We start from the raw sequence: 19,110 nt of genomic DNA on the forward strand, positions 1-19,110 counted from the left end.
GTGAGTGAGGCAGAGCCCACCTGCTGGGGACCAGCAGTGGGAAAAACCACACTGGCTCTGAGCTGGGTTTAAAAAAGGGCTTATTTAATTAAATACAAGGATAAGGGCAGGCAGGGCAAGGGAGAGGGGTGCCACCAGAGAAAGCACGAGTCCCTAGGGATGCGACCCCCTACCCCCCATCCCCCCGTGAAAGGCCACAGCTACCACTGGCCCATTGGAGGAGGGGGGCATGGGTCTCTTCAGGCCCCTGAACAGGGGCCAGACATTAGAGTTCTCAGCTTCCTGGGCCCCGAAGCCCACTGTGGACAGGCATGGCCAGGCCTGGGACATCTAGGGGATATCCACACAGACACAAAGGTGAATGGGACACACAACCCTCTGCCCTCAAGGACAAGGGCATTCCCCTCTGGGAGAGAAGGATTGAGGGCAGATGGGCCAACTCTGCAAGGATCTGCCCCTGGGCTGAACCTGCAGGCAGACCCTCCCCAGCCCAGCTCCAACAGGACCTGAGGCACCCAGCCCTAGATCCTGCCAGGCTGAGGGTCCAGGTCCACAACAGTGCCATCCAACCCCCCAGCCCCCAGTCAGGCCACGAGGAAGGCTCTGGAACAAATGCAGATGCCACAAACCTCCTGCAGCCAATGGGGGGTGGGAGGGGGGGCAGACAAGCCCTTTTAGGGTCTGGGGGCAGGGAGCCTGGGTCCCTTCCCACGCCAGAGCAGGGGGGCTGGATCCTCAGTCCCTTGGTCCAAAATGAAATCTAACCGGCTCTGCCAGAGGACATGGCATCCACCCCTCTCCACCCTAAGTTTAGGTCACGACGACACTCCCCTCACCTCCTTCTCCTGAGGACGATAGACCACCCACAGTGGCCCTGATCAAAAAAGAGATTGGTGCCTGAAAAAATATTCTACCCGGTCCAAAAACACACACACAAACCCAGCTCTTCCTAGGGGGTTCTGGGCCAGTCCTCCTGCCTCCTATCCTTGTGGGCGGCAACTCAATCACTGGTCCAGGCCTGGCAGCCCGGGGGGACATGCAGCAAGGAGCAGGATGGAGCCAGGGCTCCCACCTCCACCTGCAGGGTGGGGAGGGGTGCATTTAGCCCAGTGGCTGTCTGGTCCCTAAAAGGGAGGGAATGATTGTCACGTGATGCTGTGGAAGGCCAACATTGGGAGCAGGGAGTAGCTGCGGCACCAGCTTCTCACTTACACTAACACACCACACCCACCCAGGGGCAGGCAGCACCCCAGCCAGCAGAGACAAGAAAATAAATACGCCAGCATTCACTCCATCCCCATATCCACATCCCCCCAAAGTGAGGCAAATGCTCTTTGGAAGAACCCTGCTCCTCTCCCACCCTCCCCCATCTCAGAAGCAAAACCCGGACCCTATGGTTACCCTCCCCCTCCCCCTGCCCACCTGCCTCCCGTGGGCAGTGGGGCAGAACCTGTTAACACCTGAGATCGAATACCCGAGTGGGGGACGGCTGGGCCGCACCCCATTTCCCTGAACATCTCCAATGGCTTTCCACGGGGTGAGGAGCCCCAGGCGGGTGGGCCCTCGGTCACCCCTGGATCCTCTATGGCTCTTTGCTCACTTCTTCCCAATCTAGAGAGGGGCCTGGGGCTGATTCCAAGCACTGGGCAGGGGGTACCTTTCCTGACCCCCTCCACACACATATCCCCCCCCTAAAGCAGGGAAGTGGCAAAGGGGAGACAGGAGCACCTGCCAGCCACCCACCTGGGGTCCCAGTTTAGCAGATGGGAAGAATTATAGGTTGTGGCTATTTACAAACACGGGCCCCAGCCACGCACGGGGGGGCATATCCAAAAGGTCCAGCTGAGCCCAGTCTAGTCTCAGGCCCCCTCCTTGCTTTCTTGAGGGGATCAGAGGCCTCAGGGCCCTCAGGGGAACGCTGGAAGGGTGCCTGGACAACAGGCATGTTGCTGGTGCTCTGGGTGGGGTGAGATCCGGGTGGGCTGGATGGGCCCTACAGGCCGGCAGGGGCTGGGCTGGGTGCTGGGCTGGGTGCGGGGCTGCCAGCCAGGCTGCAGGGCAGGGAGTCGCTGGGTGAGGTACTGCGGGCGCCTGGGCGTCGGAGCAGTTCTGGGCGGAAGCCAGGGTGGCGGCGTGCGTGCTTGGTAAGGTGGTCGCTGCGGGTGAAGCGTTTGGAGCAGAGCGGGCAGGGGAAGCGCTTCTCCCCTGTGTGCGTCCGGTGGTGGCGGGCCAGCTCGTCGGAGCGCGCAAACTTCTTGTCACAGCCCGGCCAGTCGCAGGCAAAGGGGCGCTCACCTGGGTGGAGAAGGCAGAGGGTAGAGAGACAGTTGTCAGTGGGTTGAGGCTGGGGGGACAAAGAGAGGGGGACGTCCCATCAGCTCCCAAAGCAACCCGGTCATCACTCTCTTCCCCACCCCCTAGTTCTAGAGGCTGAATTCTGGGTGTGAATTTAAACCGTGTAAATGCAAAACATAAAGGACCCCACTCAGGTCACAAACCCCTAATGAATATCCCCGTCCTTGATTTCCTGGGAACTTGTAGTCCTTACAGGGCTATGCGCACTCTCCATCGGTTAAAAGCAAAACCTGCAGAGACGGCTTCTGCCGGCCTCCCGCACCACCCCACCAGCACCACCACGGCGGCGGCGAGGGTCTCCTTGTGCGTTTGCCACACAAGCGCAGGCTCAGATGCGTGCTGGGTTTGTGGAGGGGCTTCTCTTCATGCAAACTGGTCTCCCCATCCCCACCCTCACACTCCCCCTCTCCACTCCTCCTCTAGGGGATTCAAGGTGTGAGTGACCACAGTTAAATTCCCTCCTTTTGGAAATGACCACCCAGGGTGCAAAGTGGGTAACATCATCTGGGCAGTTTCTAGTGCCCAACCTCTTGGCTGGCCTTCGTGGCCCCTCCATGTGTGGACGGACATGTGACGGGCCGTCCCGGGTCACCTGCATCCCTGCATCTTCAGGTACAGCAGCCCCACTGGCAGCCCCATGGCAGCGCCTCCAGGAAGGGGCGGGTGGCAGGGGCATGGGCGGGTCCTCACCCTGCAACTTCCTCTGAAGACCACACCCACTGCCCAAGCAGACTTCGCCCATCCTGCCCACCCCCCACCCAAGCCCCACCCCCCCAACCCCGTCTGGGGTCTCTGCTGCCCCACAACCATGCTGTACCCCACCCCAGAGTCTCAAAGTCTCAACTGCCAACTTCTCCACAGCTGAAGGCGGGGGAGGGGGGCAAGGGCCAGCCTGGACCTCCACCATACCCAAGGCCAAAGGGCCGGGCACCTGGGACCCTGAGGTCCCCCTGGGCATTGCTCCGCCTGATCCCCAGAAGTGTGTGTGGGCGTGTGTACATAGAACGTGGATATGGGGGGGGGGGGGGAGGGGCAGGGGGGAGGGACACAGCCTGGTCAGGGTGTTACCTCCTGACTTATACACTAAAAGGCTTACTCTGGAACACGTCGGTGACTAGGGCTGACCCTTTTTCTGGGAACACGTCCACCAGTGGGGGGCAGGTGGTGGGGAGACAGATAGAAGAGGGTCCTCGCCAGGGGTCAGATAAGACTCCCAAAGCAGGACCCCATGGTGAGGGATACAGACAGAGATGAGCAGGAGACAGCAGGTGGAACCACAGGACAGACCTGCAACCCTGGGGAGAGCAGGACTGGCATTCTCAGGGTGACCTGGAGACATTAAGCTTTCAAGGCCTGCCCTGGGGGAAAGGGCTGTGGTGGGGGACACCAGTGGACTCCACAGGGACTCAGCCATCATCCTGGCCCAGGGAAGAGCTGTACTAAAGCCTTCCCTCCCCCATCCCTTCCTCCAGGCCACACATGGACACCCCCAGCATGACAGAAGAGGGGGGCGGAAGCCTAACAGGTCCCCCAGGAGGTTTCTTGTGGGGCACCTGTCAGTCTTGCTCACAGCTAGAGGAGGGCAGCCCCTAGGACAGTGGTGGCGAACCTATGACACGCCTGTCAGAGGGGACACGCACACTCATTTTTTGGGTTGATTTTTCTTTGTTAAACGGCATTTAAATATATGAAATAAATATCAAAAATATGAGTCTTTGTTTTACTATGGTTGCAAATATCAAAAAATTTCTATATGTGACACGGCACCACAGTTAAGTTAGGGTTTTTCAAAACGCTGACACGCCGAGCTCGAAAGGTTCGCCATCACTGGCCTAGGAGGATGTGAGCCCAGGTGTCTGGGAAAGGGCACTAGTGCCACCTTCCCCGGGGAGGTGCTGAGGGGAGAGCAACTGTCCCCAAGACCGCAGGCGGCTGAAAATCCCTGGGGCTGTCCCCTCCACACCCCAGGCCTCCCCAGACAATCCACAGGCAGGGCCAGCAGCAGCCGGGGGAGGAGTCGCAGCAGGGACGTCCTCTACAGAATCAGGGGGCTCAAGAGAGTCTGGAAAAGGATCCCAACCTCACCGCAGTGGTGGCGACCACTCAGAGGATGGATCTGGGGAAGGGGAATCAGTACAGGGGTAGGGCTGCTGGCTGTGGACTAGACCTGGACGGCCCTCTCAGGGACACGCAGAAGTGTAGCCATCTTGCAGGACACAGGCGGGAGAGCGGAGGGAGGAGTCATCCCGTTGCTTTTGTAGCCCGCAGTAGGCTCACTTCCCCATTTGGGGCACTGGGGCTGGTCCCCACCTTCACCCCTCCGCCCAGCAGTTCCACCTTCAAAGAGCAGGTTGCAGGGGTGGCGACAGTGCCAGCCAGGGCGGGTCGAACGCAGCTGAAGCCGCTCAGAGCACAGCTGCCGCACACAGCTCACTGGCACACAGCTCACTGGCGTGGGGACATCCACAGCCCCAGCCCTCGCTGCTCACGTGGTCCCGCTCCCACAATGTTGGGCAAATGCCTGCAAAGATGCCAGGCCCTGCCACCCTCTCACAGTCCGGGAAAGGGGGAACATTTAGAGACTCAGGGCCAGTGAGGGCCCCAGATATGGCCAGTTGGCTGCCCCGGGCATCCTGGCTTGAACGGGTGCTAGGGAGCATGCCATGCCGTGGGTAAGGCCATGGTGGACTTAACCCTGTGACCGGCTGGGCCACGGTGAACTCGGGACAGCCCGGAACCAACACGAAGGATCAAGTCACTCCTCAGAATGGTCTCTCCTTCCCCTGCAGGTGCCCTACCCCACCCCACCCCCGCCCCCTTTCCTGGCTTTTAAATCTTTGTTCTCAGCATCTCCTGGGTGTGATACGGCTCCCCACCCCCATCCTGGTATGCCCAATACATCTCTGGAAAGAGTCTACAGACCCAGAAACTCAAGCTCAGACTTCCGGCTCGAGTTGGGCTGCAGCTAACATGTTTTCCCATCATCTCGTTTACCCACCACCCCAGTTTGAAGCTATGACTACTCCCACTTATTTAAAATGATGGTCATAAAAAAATAAATAAATACAAATAAAATAATATAAAATGGTCATTTGCAGTCCCTCCCTTGTCCCTCTCCTCCCTCCTGGAGGACCCAGGCTGCCCCAGCTTGCTCCCTAACCAGACTGGCATCTTTGGCATAAAGGGGGGCTCTTGGTGCCGGAGGTAAGGAGGCACAGCTCCCACAGTCACCCTCCCCCAGTGTGTGTGTGTCAGAGACCTGATGTTCCGGAAGCATCAATGGGCGAAGGTGATCCACCCAGCCCCCCTCCCTCCCTGGGAGGCCAGCTCCTCACTCCCATATCATTTGCCCAATGCCTGGCCATCTGGGCCACCTTTATCAGGGAGCCTGGGTGGTGGGTGGTTATCACCCCCTGCAATGTTGGGGGCCCTCCCCCACCCCCCAGCTGGGGCACAGGCACCTGAAGCCAGTTCTAGCTGCTCTCTGCACCCCTGCCTATAGGAGAAGGGGACTAGGCGGGAGGGCAGCTCCTGGGCAACCATGCCCTGCTCAGGCCCAGCAGTGTCCCCCTGCCTAACCCCAGATAAGCCACCAGTCTCCTGAGCCCCACCTGGCCTTAAGAGAGCTCCAGCTCTGCCTGGGGGGCATGGCTACTACCCCCTCCAGGCCTCAGTTTCCCCATCTGCCTCTCCTCCTGGGGGCCTCTTCGGTAAACTATAATTATCACCACCACCCCGCCGCTTTGGGCTGTTGGATCGGAAAAATGGGTGTCTCCCTAGCCCCTGTCCCCCACACCCTGAGGCTTCCCCCTCCTACCCAATTCATAAATCAGCCCCCCCCCCCCACCTCCATATAGTGGCCCTGCTCCTCAACCCCTAATCCCTTCTCCATAAACGGATTTTCCTCTGCAAAGCCCAGCTCCCCCAGCCTGTCCCCCACCCTGCCCTTCGGATTAAATGAAGCCCTTAGGCTGCTCTTCCCCCTCCATGCCTCACACCACCACCTCCTCAAAATCCACACCCTCGTGCCCCTTCCCCCACTCCTGCAATCCGGGTGCTGTCTCCTCTCCTGGGACACACCCCTCCCTGCCCCACCTGATCCCAGGGCTTCAGGTTCCTACTGAGAAGCCTCTTCTTCCAAGGAAGCCTTTTCCTCCATCAACCCCCACGGTTCCAGGTCCCTGGGGACAGGACTGCGCTCCCCAGAACCTTGCTCTGAGTAGGTGCTCAGCTACCATTTCTCAGACTAAGGTAGACAGGGTTTTAGAGTCAAGCAAGGGGGTCTGAACCGCCCCTCCGCCCCCATGGGATACAGGGCAATGTCTGGGAACATCTACGACTGTCATAACGGGGGAGAGCTCCTGGCACCGGCAGGTGGAGGCTCAGGTGAACTAAGCCCCCCTCGAGGCACACATGGCTGCCTGCCTGCTGGGCACTGGGGGCGCAGGCAGGGGAGCCCTCGGAGATGAGGGAGGCTGGGAGAGCATAGACAGCCAGCCTCTCCTCCCGCCCCCGCCCCATCTCCCTGCTCTCACTCTTGTATCCACAGCAACCGCAGTCAACATTTCCCGCAGCTTCCAAAGTCCTTGCCCGCCCCACGCAGACAAGCTCTGTGCTGGGCCAGGGGCTGTAGGCAGGGAACAGGGGACCACAGGACAGCCCTCTGCACTCCCTGTGCAGTTGGGTAGCCCTGTGAAAAGATCCCAGCGCCCCTCCTGGCCTCTTCACCGCCCCCATGCACCAAATGAAACAGGGATGATGGGGGCACCACACTCACCCCAGTGCCCGTCTGCTCATCTGTACTGTAAGGCTAGATCAGGATTGGCATTGCCTTTACAGAGAGAACAGACCTCAGTCTAGCTAGCTGGGTAGGGGCAGGACTCTCTCCCCAGGGCCCTTGGGAGGACGGCCCAGCAGACAGCTAGCTCTAATTATTCCCTGTTCCTAGCCTCGGGACACCCAGGATGAGCATGGATTCCCCACCCTCCCCAAGCAAGCTTAACAGCTGCCCCATCCACTGGGGGCCAGAAAAACCAAAAGGCCTTCACACAGACTCCAGCAGGGCTTGGTGGTCCTGGGAGTCAAGGAGACACTGAACGTGCAATCATTAAGCACACGAGTGCCCAAAATCCTTGCGAAATGGAACCAAGGGGTACCTGCCAAACGGGTCTAGGAGCTGCGCCCCACTAGGTCCTTGCACTGCTGTTATAAATACAGCTTCAAGACAGGGCATCCAGAGCCACAGCTCCCACAGGGCGCAGGACCCAGCACGGAGGGCACTCTGTCCTCCCCACCACCTGCACTCACCCTTGCAACACCCCAACTCAGCCTCTTTGGCCTCAGTTTCTCATTAAAAAGAGGGATGGCAATACTGAAGTACTGGCCCCAGCAAGGAGTCCCTCCTCCTCCCTGGACTCAGGGAGGTGGTCACCATTGCCTGGGGACCTACAGAGGCTCCAAAGGGTCCAGAGACACCCTAGAGGAGTGTCCCTTGGGAGCCCGGCCACCCCCTTCCCTCCATCCAGAAAGTCTGACAGACTCCAGGGGGCAAAATCAAACCACGTCAGGGCACTGGGGGTCCCCAAAAGGTTCTCAGAGAACAAATACCTCAGGCCAGAGGTGGGACAGGTGGAAGGGCACAGTGATAAGTGAGAGAGGGGGTCCCTCTGTCCCCTCTGTCACATCTCCCACGTCAGCCGCCCCCAGCGCACGCTGTTGAGCCACTGAACTCTTAGGTACCAACCCACTGCCCAGAGAGGCACTTCCCCATCTTCACGGACCCCCTAAATGCCCCTCCCACAAACATGAGGATACCACTGTCTTTAAGAGCAAATAATATCCAACGACTACACAGAGAAAGATGGTCGCTCCTTTTAAGAGAATGTAGACCGCACCCAAGTCCTGTCCTGTCTGTGCTCACAGGTGGGCAGAGCCTCCATCCCCTGAGAACAAGGGACAGGACCTGAAGGAGCGGTGGGAAGAGTGGGGAATGGGGAGGGGGGCTGCCAGCACGCATGTGGCATTTGAGAGCTGGCCACTGGCCTGGGGCTACCTGCTGTGCGTGTCTGCCACACGACTGGGAACCTGCTTTCCTGCACCCTGTCCACGTGTTGCAACAATGGGAACCTGTCCACTGAGCCAAGGCGCGCCACCCCTGATCCCCAGCCCAAACTCACAGCTTGGTGGGCATTCTCATGGTGGAGGGTGGGAATCTATGGGGAGGAGAGGGGCCCACGGCAGGATAAGGGGAGAGGGTGACAAAATAAAAGTGTGGCCAGCGCCCCTGGCCTCCAGGCTCCCCTAGTTGCCCCACCACCCATGGGCTGAGAGGTGACAGTGTCCCAGGAACCTACTGCACAACCCTGTGCACCTTCCGGGTTCTGCAGCAAGTGGGGGCAACAACACGCTAGAAACAGGATGAGGACCTGATTCCTCCAGGGAGTTCTCTTCTATCTCTCTCCTCCCCAGACTAAGGTCCCAACCCTCACTCTCAACCCCTCTCTCCGCCTAATTGAAACACCCCCCCCCCCCCATCCTGGCCCCGTGCCAGGAGCAGCGCCTTCCTCAGAGGAGAATCCACAACGCTACCGCGCAGACCGCGACGCGACTCCTCCTCCCTCTCTACATTTAAGGAAACTGAGGCAGGGGAAGGGGAAGAACGAGAACTCAGAGCTGGGTGCTCCAGCCACAGTGCACACCACCCAGACCCAAACGCCACAGAAAATAAAAAGAAAGCAGCCCCTGGAAGAGGGGGCTGCCTGGGAGCCCCGATCCCACTCCACGACTGCGCGGCGCCGCACTCCCAGCGAGCCCCTGCCCCTGCCCCTGCCGCTGCCGCCGCGCCCGCCATCCGCGCGCCACCCGACCGCGTGGCCGCCACGCCCCCTGCGCGCGCCCCACCCACCGAGGCCCCGCCCTCCCGGCAGGCGCGGCGGCAACCCGGGCGCGCCCCCCACCCCGCCCCCGACGCGCCACGCAGTTTCGGGGTCCCGGCGGGGGAGGGGGCCCGAGAGGCTGCCCTGGCGTGCCGGACTCACCTGTGTGCGTTCGCAGGTGCGATTTGAGGTGCGAGGACTTGTAGTACGCTTTGGCGCAGCCCGGGAAGGGACAGCGGTGGCTCTTGGCGGCGGCGGGCGCGGCGCCGGGGGCGCGGCCGGAGGACGGGGACGAAGCGGCCGAGGAGGAGGAGGCGGGCGAGGCGCCCCCCGGGGCCGCCGTGGACCCGCCTCGCAGGTCGGCCAGGATACTGGCAGCCAGCAGGTGGGGCGCGGCGGCAGCTCCAGGGCCCGAGCCGGGGGCAGCCCGGGAGGGCGGCGTTGGCGGCCCCGCGGGCCCGGGCGGGGCGGCCTCGCGGCGCGGCGCGCGCACATCCAGGCCGGCGGCGGGGCCCGCGCCCTCGGGGCCCGGCCGCCCGCGGTGCACCACGGCGCCCGAGGAGATGGCCATGAGCACGTCGGCTGCGAAGTAATCTACGCAAGCTACCGCCGCCGACATGCCGGAAAAGGGCGCGCGGCGCGGACCAAGCAGAGGTGGCGGGAGCGGTGCCCGTCCGGCCGGCGGCGGCTGCTCGAGTGCGGGAGGAGGAGGAGGCCGGTGCGCGCCGCCGCCGCCGCCGCCCGCGCTCAACCCGCCCCGCCCCGCCTGACGCGCCCTGACGCACCGGAGCCCGCGGGGGCGGCCACGTCCCGCCCCGCCCGGAGGACGCCCCCTCGGGGCGCCGCGGCCACGCCCCCAGCCGGCGCGCCCTCCTGCGAGCCGCACGCTGCCGCCTGGGGCGGGGTCCGGGCGGATGGAGCCGCCTCCCTGGCGCGCCCCCTCCGGCCCGGGAGCGCGCCCTGGCCTTCGACCCTATGCTCTCCTTCCCACGCGTGGTTCCAGGCCTGGAGCTCGACTCCTGGTGCGCCCCTTCTGCTGCTGCAAGGCCCCCAGTCATCTCCGCAGAGCGCCCCCTCAACCAGAGTGCCACGCCCCTCCTTCCCGGACTGTTCCGCCCCCTTTCGGCGCACCCCTCCCTTCGCGCGCTCCCCGCCCCTCGCGGGCGCGCCCATCCCACGGCGCGGCGCGCGGCGAGCAGAAGACCGCCCCTTCCCCAGACGCTTCCACCCGGGCCCCAGCGCGCCCCCGTTCGCGATGGGGGAGGGCTCCACACCCCACGTGGCTGGGTGGGGATACGGAGGCGGTCAGCCCCGCCTCCCGGCCACGTGCGCGACCCTTCCCCCCCTCCTACCGGGCCTAGTGCCCCGCTTGACTGCGCGCATCTGTGTCCCCTCACCGCCTTTGGTGGTAGTCCCCAAGCTGCACCCTGAGGCCCCCCGCGCCTCCCTGGCCTAGGTACCGGAGGACTGGGCCGCCCCACCCCCCGGGTCGAACGAACCTGTGTTCGTTCCTCTTTTTGCGCCCCATTCGGGAGTCACTCTGCTCGCCTCATTAGGGCTGAGGATTGGTGTGCGTTCGGGAGGGCGAGAGGAAAGGGGTTGGGGAAAGGAACCTACTAGAATCGCAAAAGCTGGGCTCGGGGCGCCTTGGCGAGGCAGAGCGTCCGGCCCTGCCGAGACACGCGGGTCGCGGACACCGCTCCCCGGCGCTGGGCAGGGATCCTTGTAGCTTGAACGATGAAAGTGTGGTCTCTCTAAGCTCCCGAGGATGTACAGACCAAGTTTAATAGCTGGGGACGCAAATGGCCGGGGCCCGCAGCCCCAAAGTGGTGGGTGCAGGCCAGTGGGCGACCACGCCCCCGCCCCTTCCTATGCCAGCGGTAGCGGCGTTGCAGTGGCCTGAGCGGCCTCCAGGGGGCCTGCACGGCCTCCCTGCCAGGTTACAGTCCCCAATGCTAGCTTGGCGACCTACGTGTGGACAGGGGCCGTGACCCTGGCCCCATCCCGGAACTCTATCCTTACCCTCTCCACCCGCAACTCCTAACTGACCTGACACCGCTGAGCTCCTCTGCCCCCAGGCTAGCCACTGTCCCCTGGGCTCCCGCCCCTTGGTACTAACTTGTGGTGGCCCAGAGGGAAAAGGGGGGAATGGAGAGTTCACTTCAGGATGCAGAGGCGAAATGCAGCCCAGTGGGCTCCCTTTGACAGACAAGCCCACTCTCCCAGGCCTGGGGCTCCGAGGCCCACTCTGGACAGCCATTATCCAGGTGGCATTCATTGGGCGCTGGTGGTCAGCATTCCTGCCGACCTGGGCCCCTTGTACCTTTGAGGATCTAGGTGGGTCACCTGGGCAGGCCCCCAAACCCCCCATCTCAGCAGTCCCACCCGCAGGTGCTGCTCAGTCCCCACAACTCAATTTCTCCAAGTCCAGAAGAGGCAGGCAGCCCCTTGCAGGATCTCCCCACCAGGCAAATAGCAGGGTGAGAAAGAGGCTGGGACCTTTCGTTCCTTCTGCCCGTGTTTATTGGACCAGAAGCCCCACAAAGGCTGACCTCCAGGGGCTCAGTCTAGGGCACGGCAACTGGAAGTCTGACAATGGCATGGGTGAGCAGGCATAGGCCTGACAAGTGGAGGAAGTAGGGGTAGTGTCCCAGAGGCAGATCCACCTGGGGCCTGAAGTGTGAGAACCTCAGGCTGGTGTGGCAGGAATACAAGGCAGTGGCTGAAGAGGTGCCGTGCCCTCTTCCTACAGGGGGAAGGGGGTAAGCTGTGGCAAGGCAGGAGACTGAGTGGTCCGGACAAGTTATTCTCTCAGGGCCTCAGAGGTGCACCACTCCCAGGGATAATGAAGGGCTGGGGCCTCCATCTATGGGCCACGACAGCTGCTCTGCAGGCAGGAGACCCCTGCTCCACTTGTGGAATTTCTCTTTATACCCGGGCCACCAGCACATATATAACCCTCAAACCCCCATAACCCCACCCCCTCCCCCTCTCTGACCACATGCTCAGCTCAGCCTTGTACCTGGTCACTCTGTTCTTACTACAACCCTTCAGTTGTCATGCAGAAATCAAGGTTGCAAGAGGGCTGAGCAGCAGCCTTCCAGTGCACAGAGCTAAGTGGTAGTGAGAGTTTGGGGAATACACAAAGGGAGATGGCCTGAGCTTAGTCCAGATGAGCACCCCCCTGGTGTTAGTCCCTCCTTTCTCCAGACCTGTTTCCTCAACTAAACCAGAGACCATCTTTGCCCTTCACTGAAAGCACCAAGGGGCTCAGGGATGGGGGCAGATGCAGCCAGATGTGGAGGTGGAGGGCACGCAGGTGCAGGTGAGGGGAAGGCTACATAAAGTGGGGTGCACCCTGGAGCACATGTGCCCATAGGAAAGGTACACAGATAGGTCAGGTCAAAATCAAGGCTCCAGGGTATGTATGTGTGTGTGTACGTATAGGCATACTGGAATGGCCAATATCTTCTTTTAAGATAGTGAAGCCTTAATTTTTTTGTTTTAATAGTACTTTCTGTACAACTTTTACCCATGTGTATTTTTTATTTTTATTTTCTTTAAATGTCAACAGGTATCTAGGCAGTGCAATTATGGGCCACCTGTCTTTTGTTTTTTATACTTTTCTATATGAAAAACGATTTTTTAAATAAATCCCCCCTTTAGTGTGAACTGGACTCAGGGACTCACTTCCTAAGAACAGGGGAGGAAAGGGGGAGGACAACAACCTGCAGTGGTGACACCCTGCTGGACCCCACCTCAGCCAGGTGGTGAAGGTCCACCTCAGGTTGATGTCCTGTGTGTGTTGGGAACTCCTGATGGGATGTGACCAGAGGGCACCTCACATTGGTGTGCTCTTCCCAAAAAACCCACTGCCCGAGTCTATTCGTGAGAAAACAGAAGGCCAAATTAGGGGACATTTCATAAAATGCCCTCAAACTGTCAAGGTCATGGAAAAAAAAGAAAGACTTGAAGTGCCCTGGATTGTAAGAGACTGAGGAGATGTGATGTGGGGATCTGGGTTGGATCTTGGGACAGATAGGACGTCAGTAGAAAATATGAGTCTGGCATGTAGTTGATGGGAATGCACACAAGCCCATTTATTGGCTTTAGCACAATGTTAACATGAGGGGCATTGGGTGAAATGTAGATGGGAACTCTCTAAACTGTCTTTGCAACTTTTCTGTAAACCCACATGATTCCAAGATGAAAATATTAAAACAAACGTGAACAGGGAACATGGGAATAATTTAATAACAATGACCACATGGATAGTAGCAGCTTACATCAGAGGAACTACACATGGTTTCATTGCTCTGTATACAGCTTACCAAAACTGCCAATTTTGTGCCCTTTGACCCAGCAATTCCACTCCAAAAAAGGTACCAAAAAATATTCATAAAGAAGCAAGTATGGCCTGGCCAGTGTTGCTCAATGGTTGAGTGTCAACCTATGAACCAGGAGGTCATGGTTTGATTCCCAGTCAGGGGATATGTCCAGGTTGCAGGCCCAGTGTGGGGCATGCAAGAAGCAGCCAATCAATGATTCTCTCTCATCATTGATGTTTCTCTCTCTCTCTCCCTCTCTGAAATCAATAAAAAAAAATTTTTTTTACAAAGAAGCAAGTATGTATAACTGCACTATTTGTAATTGGAAAAAAGAGACACCACCTCAACACTGGTTATTAAATTATGGAGAAAGTGCCTTGGGAGAACGAGGACACAGGACACAGGGTCAGGAAGGAGGAGCCAGCTCCAGCTCCTGAGGAGGCCCGTTCATGCTGTGATCTGTGTTTTCACCGGTAGCCTGCCCACAGTGATTACCTGTAGAGGGGCCTGCAGGGACATGGGAGGAGCAAGATGGGATACGGAGGTTTAGGAGGCAGTGGACCAGCTCCTCAGAGGAGCACGTCAGATAGCACACGCCCTATTCAGCCACCTGCCTGGCGTTGGGTGTTGTCAGATATGACCCTAACCACTCAGTGTTTATCCTGTTCACTACTCTGGTAAAAATACTGCCCTAGCCCTGGCCCGTAAGGCTGTTGGTTGAGCACCGTCCTGTGCACTGAAAGGTCACCAGTTCCATTCCTGGTTAGGGCACATACCCAGGCTGTGTGTTCGATCCCCAGTCAGGGTGCTGCAGGAGGCAGCTGATCATTGTTTCTCTCCCTCCCTCTCTAAAAGTCAATAAAAATATATTAAGCCCTAGCTGGTTTGGCTCAGTGGATAGAGCGTTGGCCTGCGGACTAAAGGGTCCCAGGTTCAAGTCCCATCAAGGGCACATGCCTGGGTTGTGGGCTCAATCCCCAGTAAGGGGTGTGCAGGAGGCAGCCAATCAATGATTCTCTCTCATCATTGATGTTTCTCTCTCTCTTCTTGTCCCTTTCTTTCTGAAATCAATAAAAATATATTTGAAAAAAAATAAAAATATGTCAAAAAGGCCTGGCCAGTGTGTTAAGTGGTTAGAGCGTCGATCCGCACACAGAAGGGTCACAGGTTCGATTCCCAGTCCAGGGCATGCACCAGGGTTGCAGGCTAGATCCCTGTCCCTGTCAGGGTGCATGCAGAGACAAACAATCAAATGTTTCTCTCTCTTTCCCCATTCTTCCCTTCCACTCTAAAAAAATCAATGGAGCCGAAACCGGTTTGGCTCAGTGGATAGAGCATCGGCCTGCGGACTGAAGGGTCCCAGGTTCAATTCCGGTCAAGGGCATGTACCTTGGTTGCGGGCACATCTCCAGTGGGGAGTGTGCAGGAGGCAGCTGATCGATGTTTCTCTCTCATCGATGTTTCTAACTCTCTATCCCTCTCCCTTCCTCTCTGTAAAAAATCAATAAAATATATTTTAAATAAATAAATAAATAAATAAATAAAAATAAAAAAATCAATGGAAAAAATATCCTCAGGTGAGGATTAACAAAACAAAACAAAAAAAAAATGGTTTCTTTAGATGCTACCCAGCTGGTCTTCTCCTTAATCCAATTCTGATTTCAAAGAGTCACCAGAGTTTATATCTATCTGCCACCCCTCCTAGTCAAGCCAATGTTCCAGCAGTATGTCAGCCTTTTGTGAGAGAGCATTTTAGAGATTAATGCACACTTCCCACTCTCTTAAGGCATCCGTGTTTATTTCCAACATGTGTCAGACTACTTACCATGGTCCAGGGAGCCCTCACAGCCAAGAGCTCAGGGTAGGACAATGGACGTGGCCAGGATGAAGCAAGCCCCAGCCAGGCCTAGCCAGATAGTGGGCATATGAATGACCTACTCCTGGCATGCCGCACAGAATGCACTAGCCTTGCTCAGAGCCACTGGGGACAGACCAGGGGCCCCATTCTCTCTCCAGGAAGTTGGAGGGACAGAATCTGGCTCTAACCTGGTGTTCACTTACTTCCTTTCACATGGGGATTCCCTCCCCAGAGCTCTTGCTCATCCTCACTCCTTGGCTGGCCCACGACCCCTGAAAGTAGAGGCTCACAGAGGCACAACGCAGGTTTCCGTCTGGCTCTCAAGGCTACCCACGGCCCTGGCCTCCGGGCCACCTCTCACAGGCCCATGCGCCTCTAGTCCCTACCTGATCTGCTGAAGGAGAAAAGCCATCTTCAGGATGCCCTCCTCCTGTTAGGCATGCTGGGCTTCAAAAAAATGGCCTCGGCCAGGCCCAGCCCCCTCCGAGTGTCACCTGCACGTGCTACAAACACACACACACGACTGTGGTCTGTGCCCTGCCAGTGCCAGGCACTGAGTCTGATGGCTCAGAGTTCACTGTCCAGCAGAGGCATGAAGTGGCCCAAAACTATAAGCATCACAGGAATCGAGGCTAGTGCCACCCAGGCAGGTTCCCAGGGCTTGGCCCTGGGGCAGCTTTGCCTGAGCTGTCTCCCCTGTAAGTGGAAGCAGTAGGGATGGTGAACCCAGCAGCTCAGGATTTTCATAAAGATCAACTTGGCACATGGCAGCAGCTGTGAAATGTAAGGAAGAGGGACTCTGATGCTGGGCCAGCATTCTGGTCGGATGAACCCCACAGCCAATAGTTGGTCCTGCACCCTAACCATGAACCCTAAGCACTGCCCCAGCGGGGAGGGAGCTGCCCATGCCTTTAGACTAGGGTGCGTGGGGCCCCCACTAGAAGCCTCATCTCAGATCTGGGCCCCACAGTCATGCACTGCCTTCCTGGAGAGGGGGGTTTGCGCTCAGGGTCCCACTGAGCAACAGAACGCCACTGCCAGGTGTGAGCACATGTCCGGAAAACTTACAAAATGGAGAACAGAAAAGTTGGCCCTTCTTCTGGGCAGCCAGGCCCATGGGCGATAGCAAATGAGAGGAAAGGGGGAGCATTCTGGAATGTACCACAGGCTTCCCCTTATCACTGCCACTACATGGTAACCCTGAGTCTGGAGAAAGGCCCAGGTGAGCCCCTCACAGGCATCTGGTGTGGAGAGAGCAGTCTCAGCAGACTGCCTCGTCAAGGTCAACATCATGTGCTGTGGGGGGTAGCGGGGAGGACACATAGTTAAATTTTCAGAATCCTTTCTATACGGAGTGTGTCTTGTGGAACTAGCATTGCATGATTTACGTACAAGGGATCACCTGTTTATTATAAGATGACAGTTTTCTCTCAACTAAATCTGTAAATCTAAGCAATGCCACTTCCTGCAAAAATAAAAACTCAGGGTGAGGGAAGTGGATAAGCCCATCTAAGGTTGACAAGAAAAAAAGAACCTGCAGAGGAGACGGGCTTCCAGACCTCCGTGATCAAGACAGTGGGGCTCAGGCTAACTGGGATGACAGCCTAGAACTACCCACACGCAGGCCAGGGCTCAGCACACCATAAAGATGGCACTTCAGTGGGGAAAGACAGCTTTTCCAGGACAGGTAGTTGGGGCAAATGATTTAGAAAAAGCAGTTTGTGTTCCTACCTCACTCTTTCTGAAGAGTAGTTTCTAGAATTAGACCAAAATTTAAGTTATTTTAAAAAGAAACCATTACATTTCCAGAAGAAAATATCAAATGTTATATTATCTTGGACTAAAGAAAATGTTTCTGAGTGTGACACAAAATGCAGAAGCCACATATGAAAACCACTAATAATAACTAATAACTTTAAGTGCCTGGCATGCATAAATAAATAAATATGAAACACAAACAAAAAGACACAATCCAAGTAAAAGACAATGACAGAATGGGAAAAACACTTTAACAGACAATGGGCTAATTGCTTTAATATTGAAAGTGCCTAGAAAAGAGTAACACCAACAACCCAATAAAAAAATGGGCAAAGAATATGTAATACAAACAGCTTTTAAATATAAGCACATTTATAATAAATATAGGTCTTTCCAGTTTCAAAATGGTAGAAATTATCAACATAAAAAATAAATCTGACAAAAGCATTGAGATCCATTGTACTTCCTAGGAAACAAGCAAAGCTACAATGAAACTATTTTATGTCTACCAGTTCTTCAAGATCAAGCAATGGGGGACACCAGCCCCTTCCTTTGTTGGGAGGGGGACAATTTGGCATGACTGGTTAAGAGATTATGTACCCAGTCAGAGATCTGCACAAAGCCTTTTGACCTAGCACTTCTGCACCGAGGAATTCAGCCGACAGAAATATTCCTACTTGGCTATAAGTATAGTCAACCTAGCATTGCTTGTTATAAGACTGGAAATAACCTAAATTTCAACCAACAGGAAATAGGATAAATACACAGTACTAATAAAATATGATACAGCCATTAAGACGAATGAGTTCATAAAAGCACTGTCCAAGTGGGATCACATGGTGATGTTTTGTACAAACAAATCAGATGTATGTGCATAGACTTTCTCAGCTGATGCATAAGAAACTGGTTTATCTTTGCCGCAGGGGACGGGAAACCAGGCCTTGGAGGTCAGGGGGAGGAATGACATAGTTTTCCCCTGGGACCCTTACATGCTCTGCATTTTTTACTCTGCGTATCTGAAAACATTTTTGTTCAGTTGTAAGCAGTTGCTTTGAACTTGCTGTATTATGGGGCCCCGATTCTCAGTAAACTTATATTCATTCATATCCGATAGGGTGAAAAGACAACATACTCTGTGACAAGTGCAGCACCAGGGGTCAGTGGGAGGGAGTACAGGGCTGAGGCAGGAGGAGGGTTGCTTTGGGGAAGAAAATGAAGCAAGAGACTGCGAGCAAGTCAGACTGGTTAAGAAGAGTTAACTATGCTGGGGGCCTTGGGCTTAGTGAGGGTATGTCAGACTCAAAGGCCAGTCTGTGCAAATGTCCTGGGGTAAGAGCAACCAAGAGCTAGAGCCATAGATGCTCTCTACTCTAATGCATACATATCTCATGTGTAGTTTGGCTTCTAAACGTCCCGTATTATCAAAAATGACCCCAGACTCCCAGCTGGAGGGGCCCATGGGGCTCGGGAGGGGCGAAGGCACCAGCAGCTTCCCCACCCACTCCCAGGCCAGGGCACTTTCCACTGATAGGGACGGGTGGGCCAGGACTCCAGACTCAAGGCTGCGCTGCCCAGAGGCCAGGACCCGGAGCAGCCTGGAGGGACGGCAGAGGAAAGGTTTGGTAGAAAAGGCGTCTTCCGCGTGACTCCCGGTGAGTCACCTTCGGTCGGACAGCGACCCTCTCTATGGCCCCGGCGGCCCATTCTAAGCTCTCTGAGCACCCAAGTCTCTCCTTCCCCATTACACGCAACCAAAGGTTCTGCGGAGCAAAGCACTACGAGGCCAAACCGGCCGGCCTGACGGGAGCGATCTGCCGCCACCTGACCCCACCAGTGTCCACACTGAGACCAGCGGAGGCGCCTGGGCACGGTGGGCCTGCGTGCGGCCCGACCCCGCGGCAGCCCGTTCTGCACGTGGAGAGGCTGAGACGCAGGG

General features: G+C 57.1%; 1 protein-coding gene across 1 annotated transcript; it reads right to left on the reverse strand.

Annotated features, from left to right (window-relative positions):
* Positions 1-63: 63 nt before the first annotated feature.
* Positions 64-10,300, reverse strand: KLF16 (Kruppel like factor 16). Its single transcript, XM_036314675.1, has 2 exons — positions 9,393-10,300; positions 64-2,295 (listed from the first exon to the last, which is right to left on the reverse strand). Exons 1-2 carry the CDS (start codon positions 9,847-9,849, stop codon positions 1,994-1,996), a joined length of 759 nt encoding a protein of 252 aa, XP_036170568.1. The 5' UTR covers positions 9,850-10,300; the 3' UTR covers positions 64-1,993.
* Between the last annotated feature and the right edge of the window lie 8,810 nt (positions 10,301-19,110).

Source organism: Myotis myotis, unplaced genomic scaffold, assembly GCF_014108235.1.
Source record: "Myotis myotis isolate mMyoMyo1 unplaced genomic scaffold, mMyoMyo1.p scaffold_m19_p_6, whole genome shotgun sequence".
Classification (NCBI taxonomy): domain Eukaryota; kingdom Metazoa; phylum Chordata; class Mammalia; order Chiroptera; family Vespertilionidae; genus Myotis; species Myotis myotis.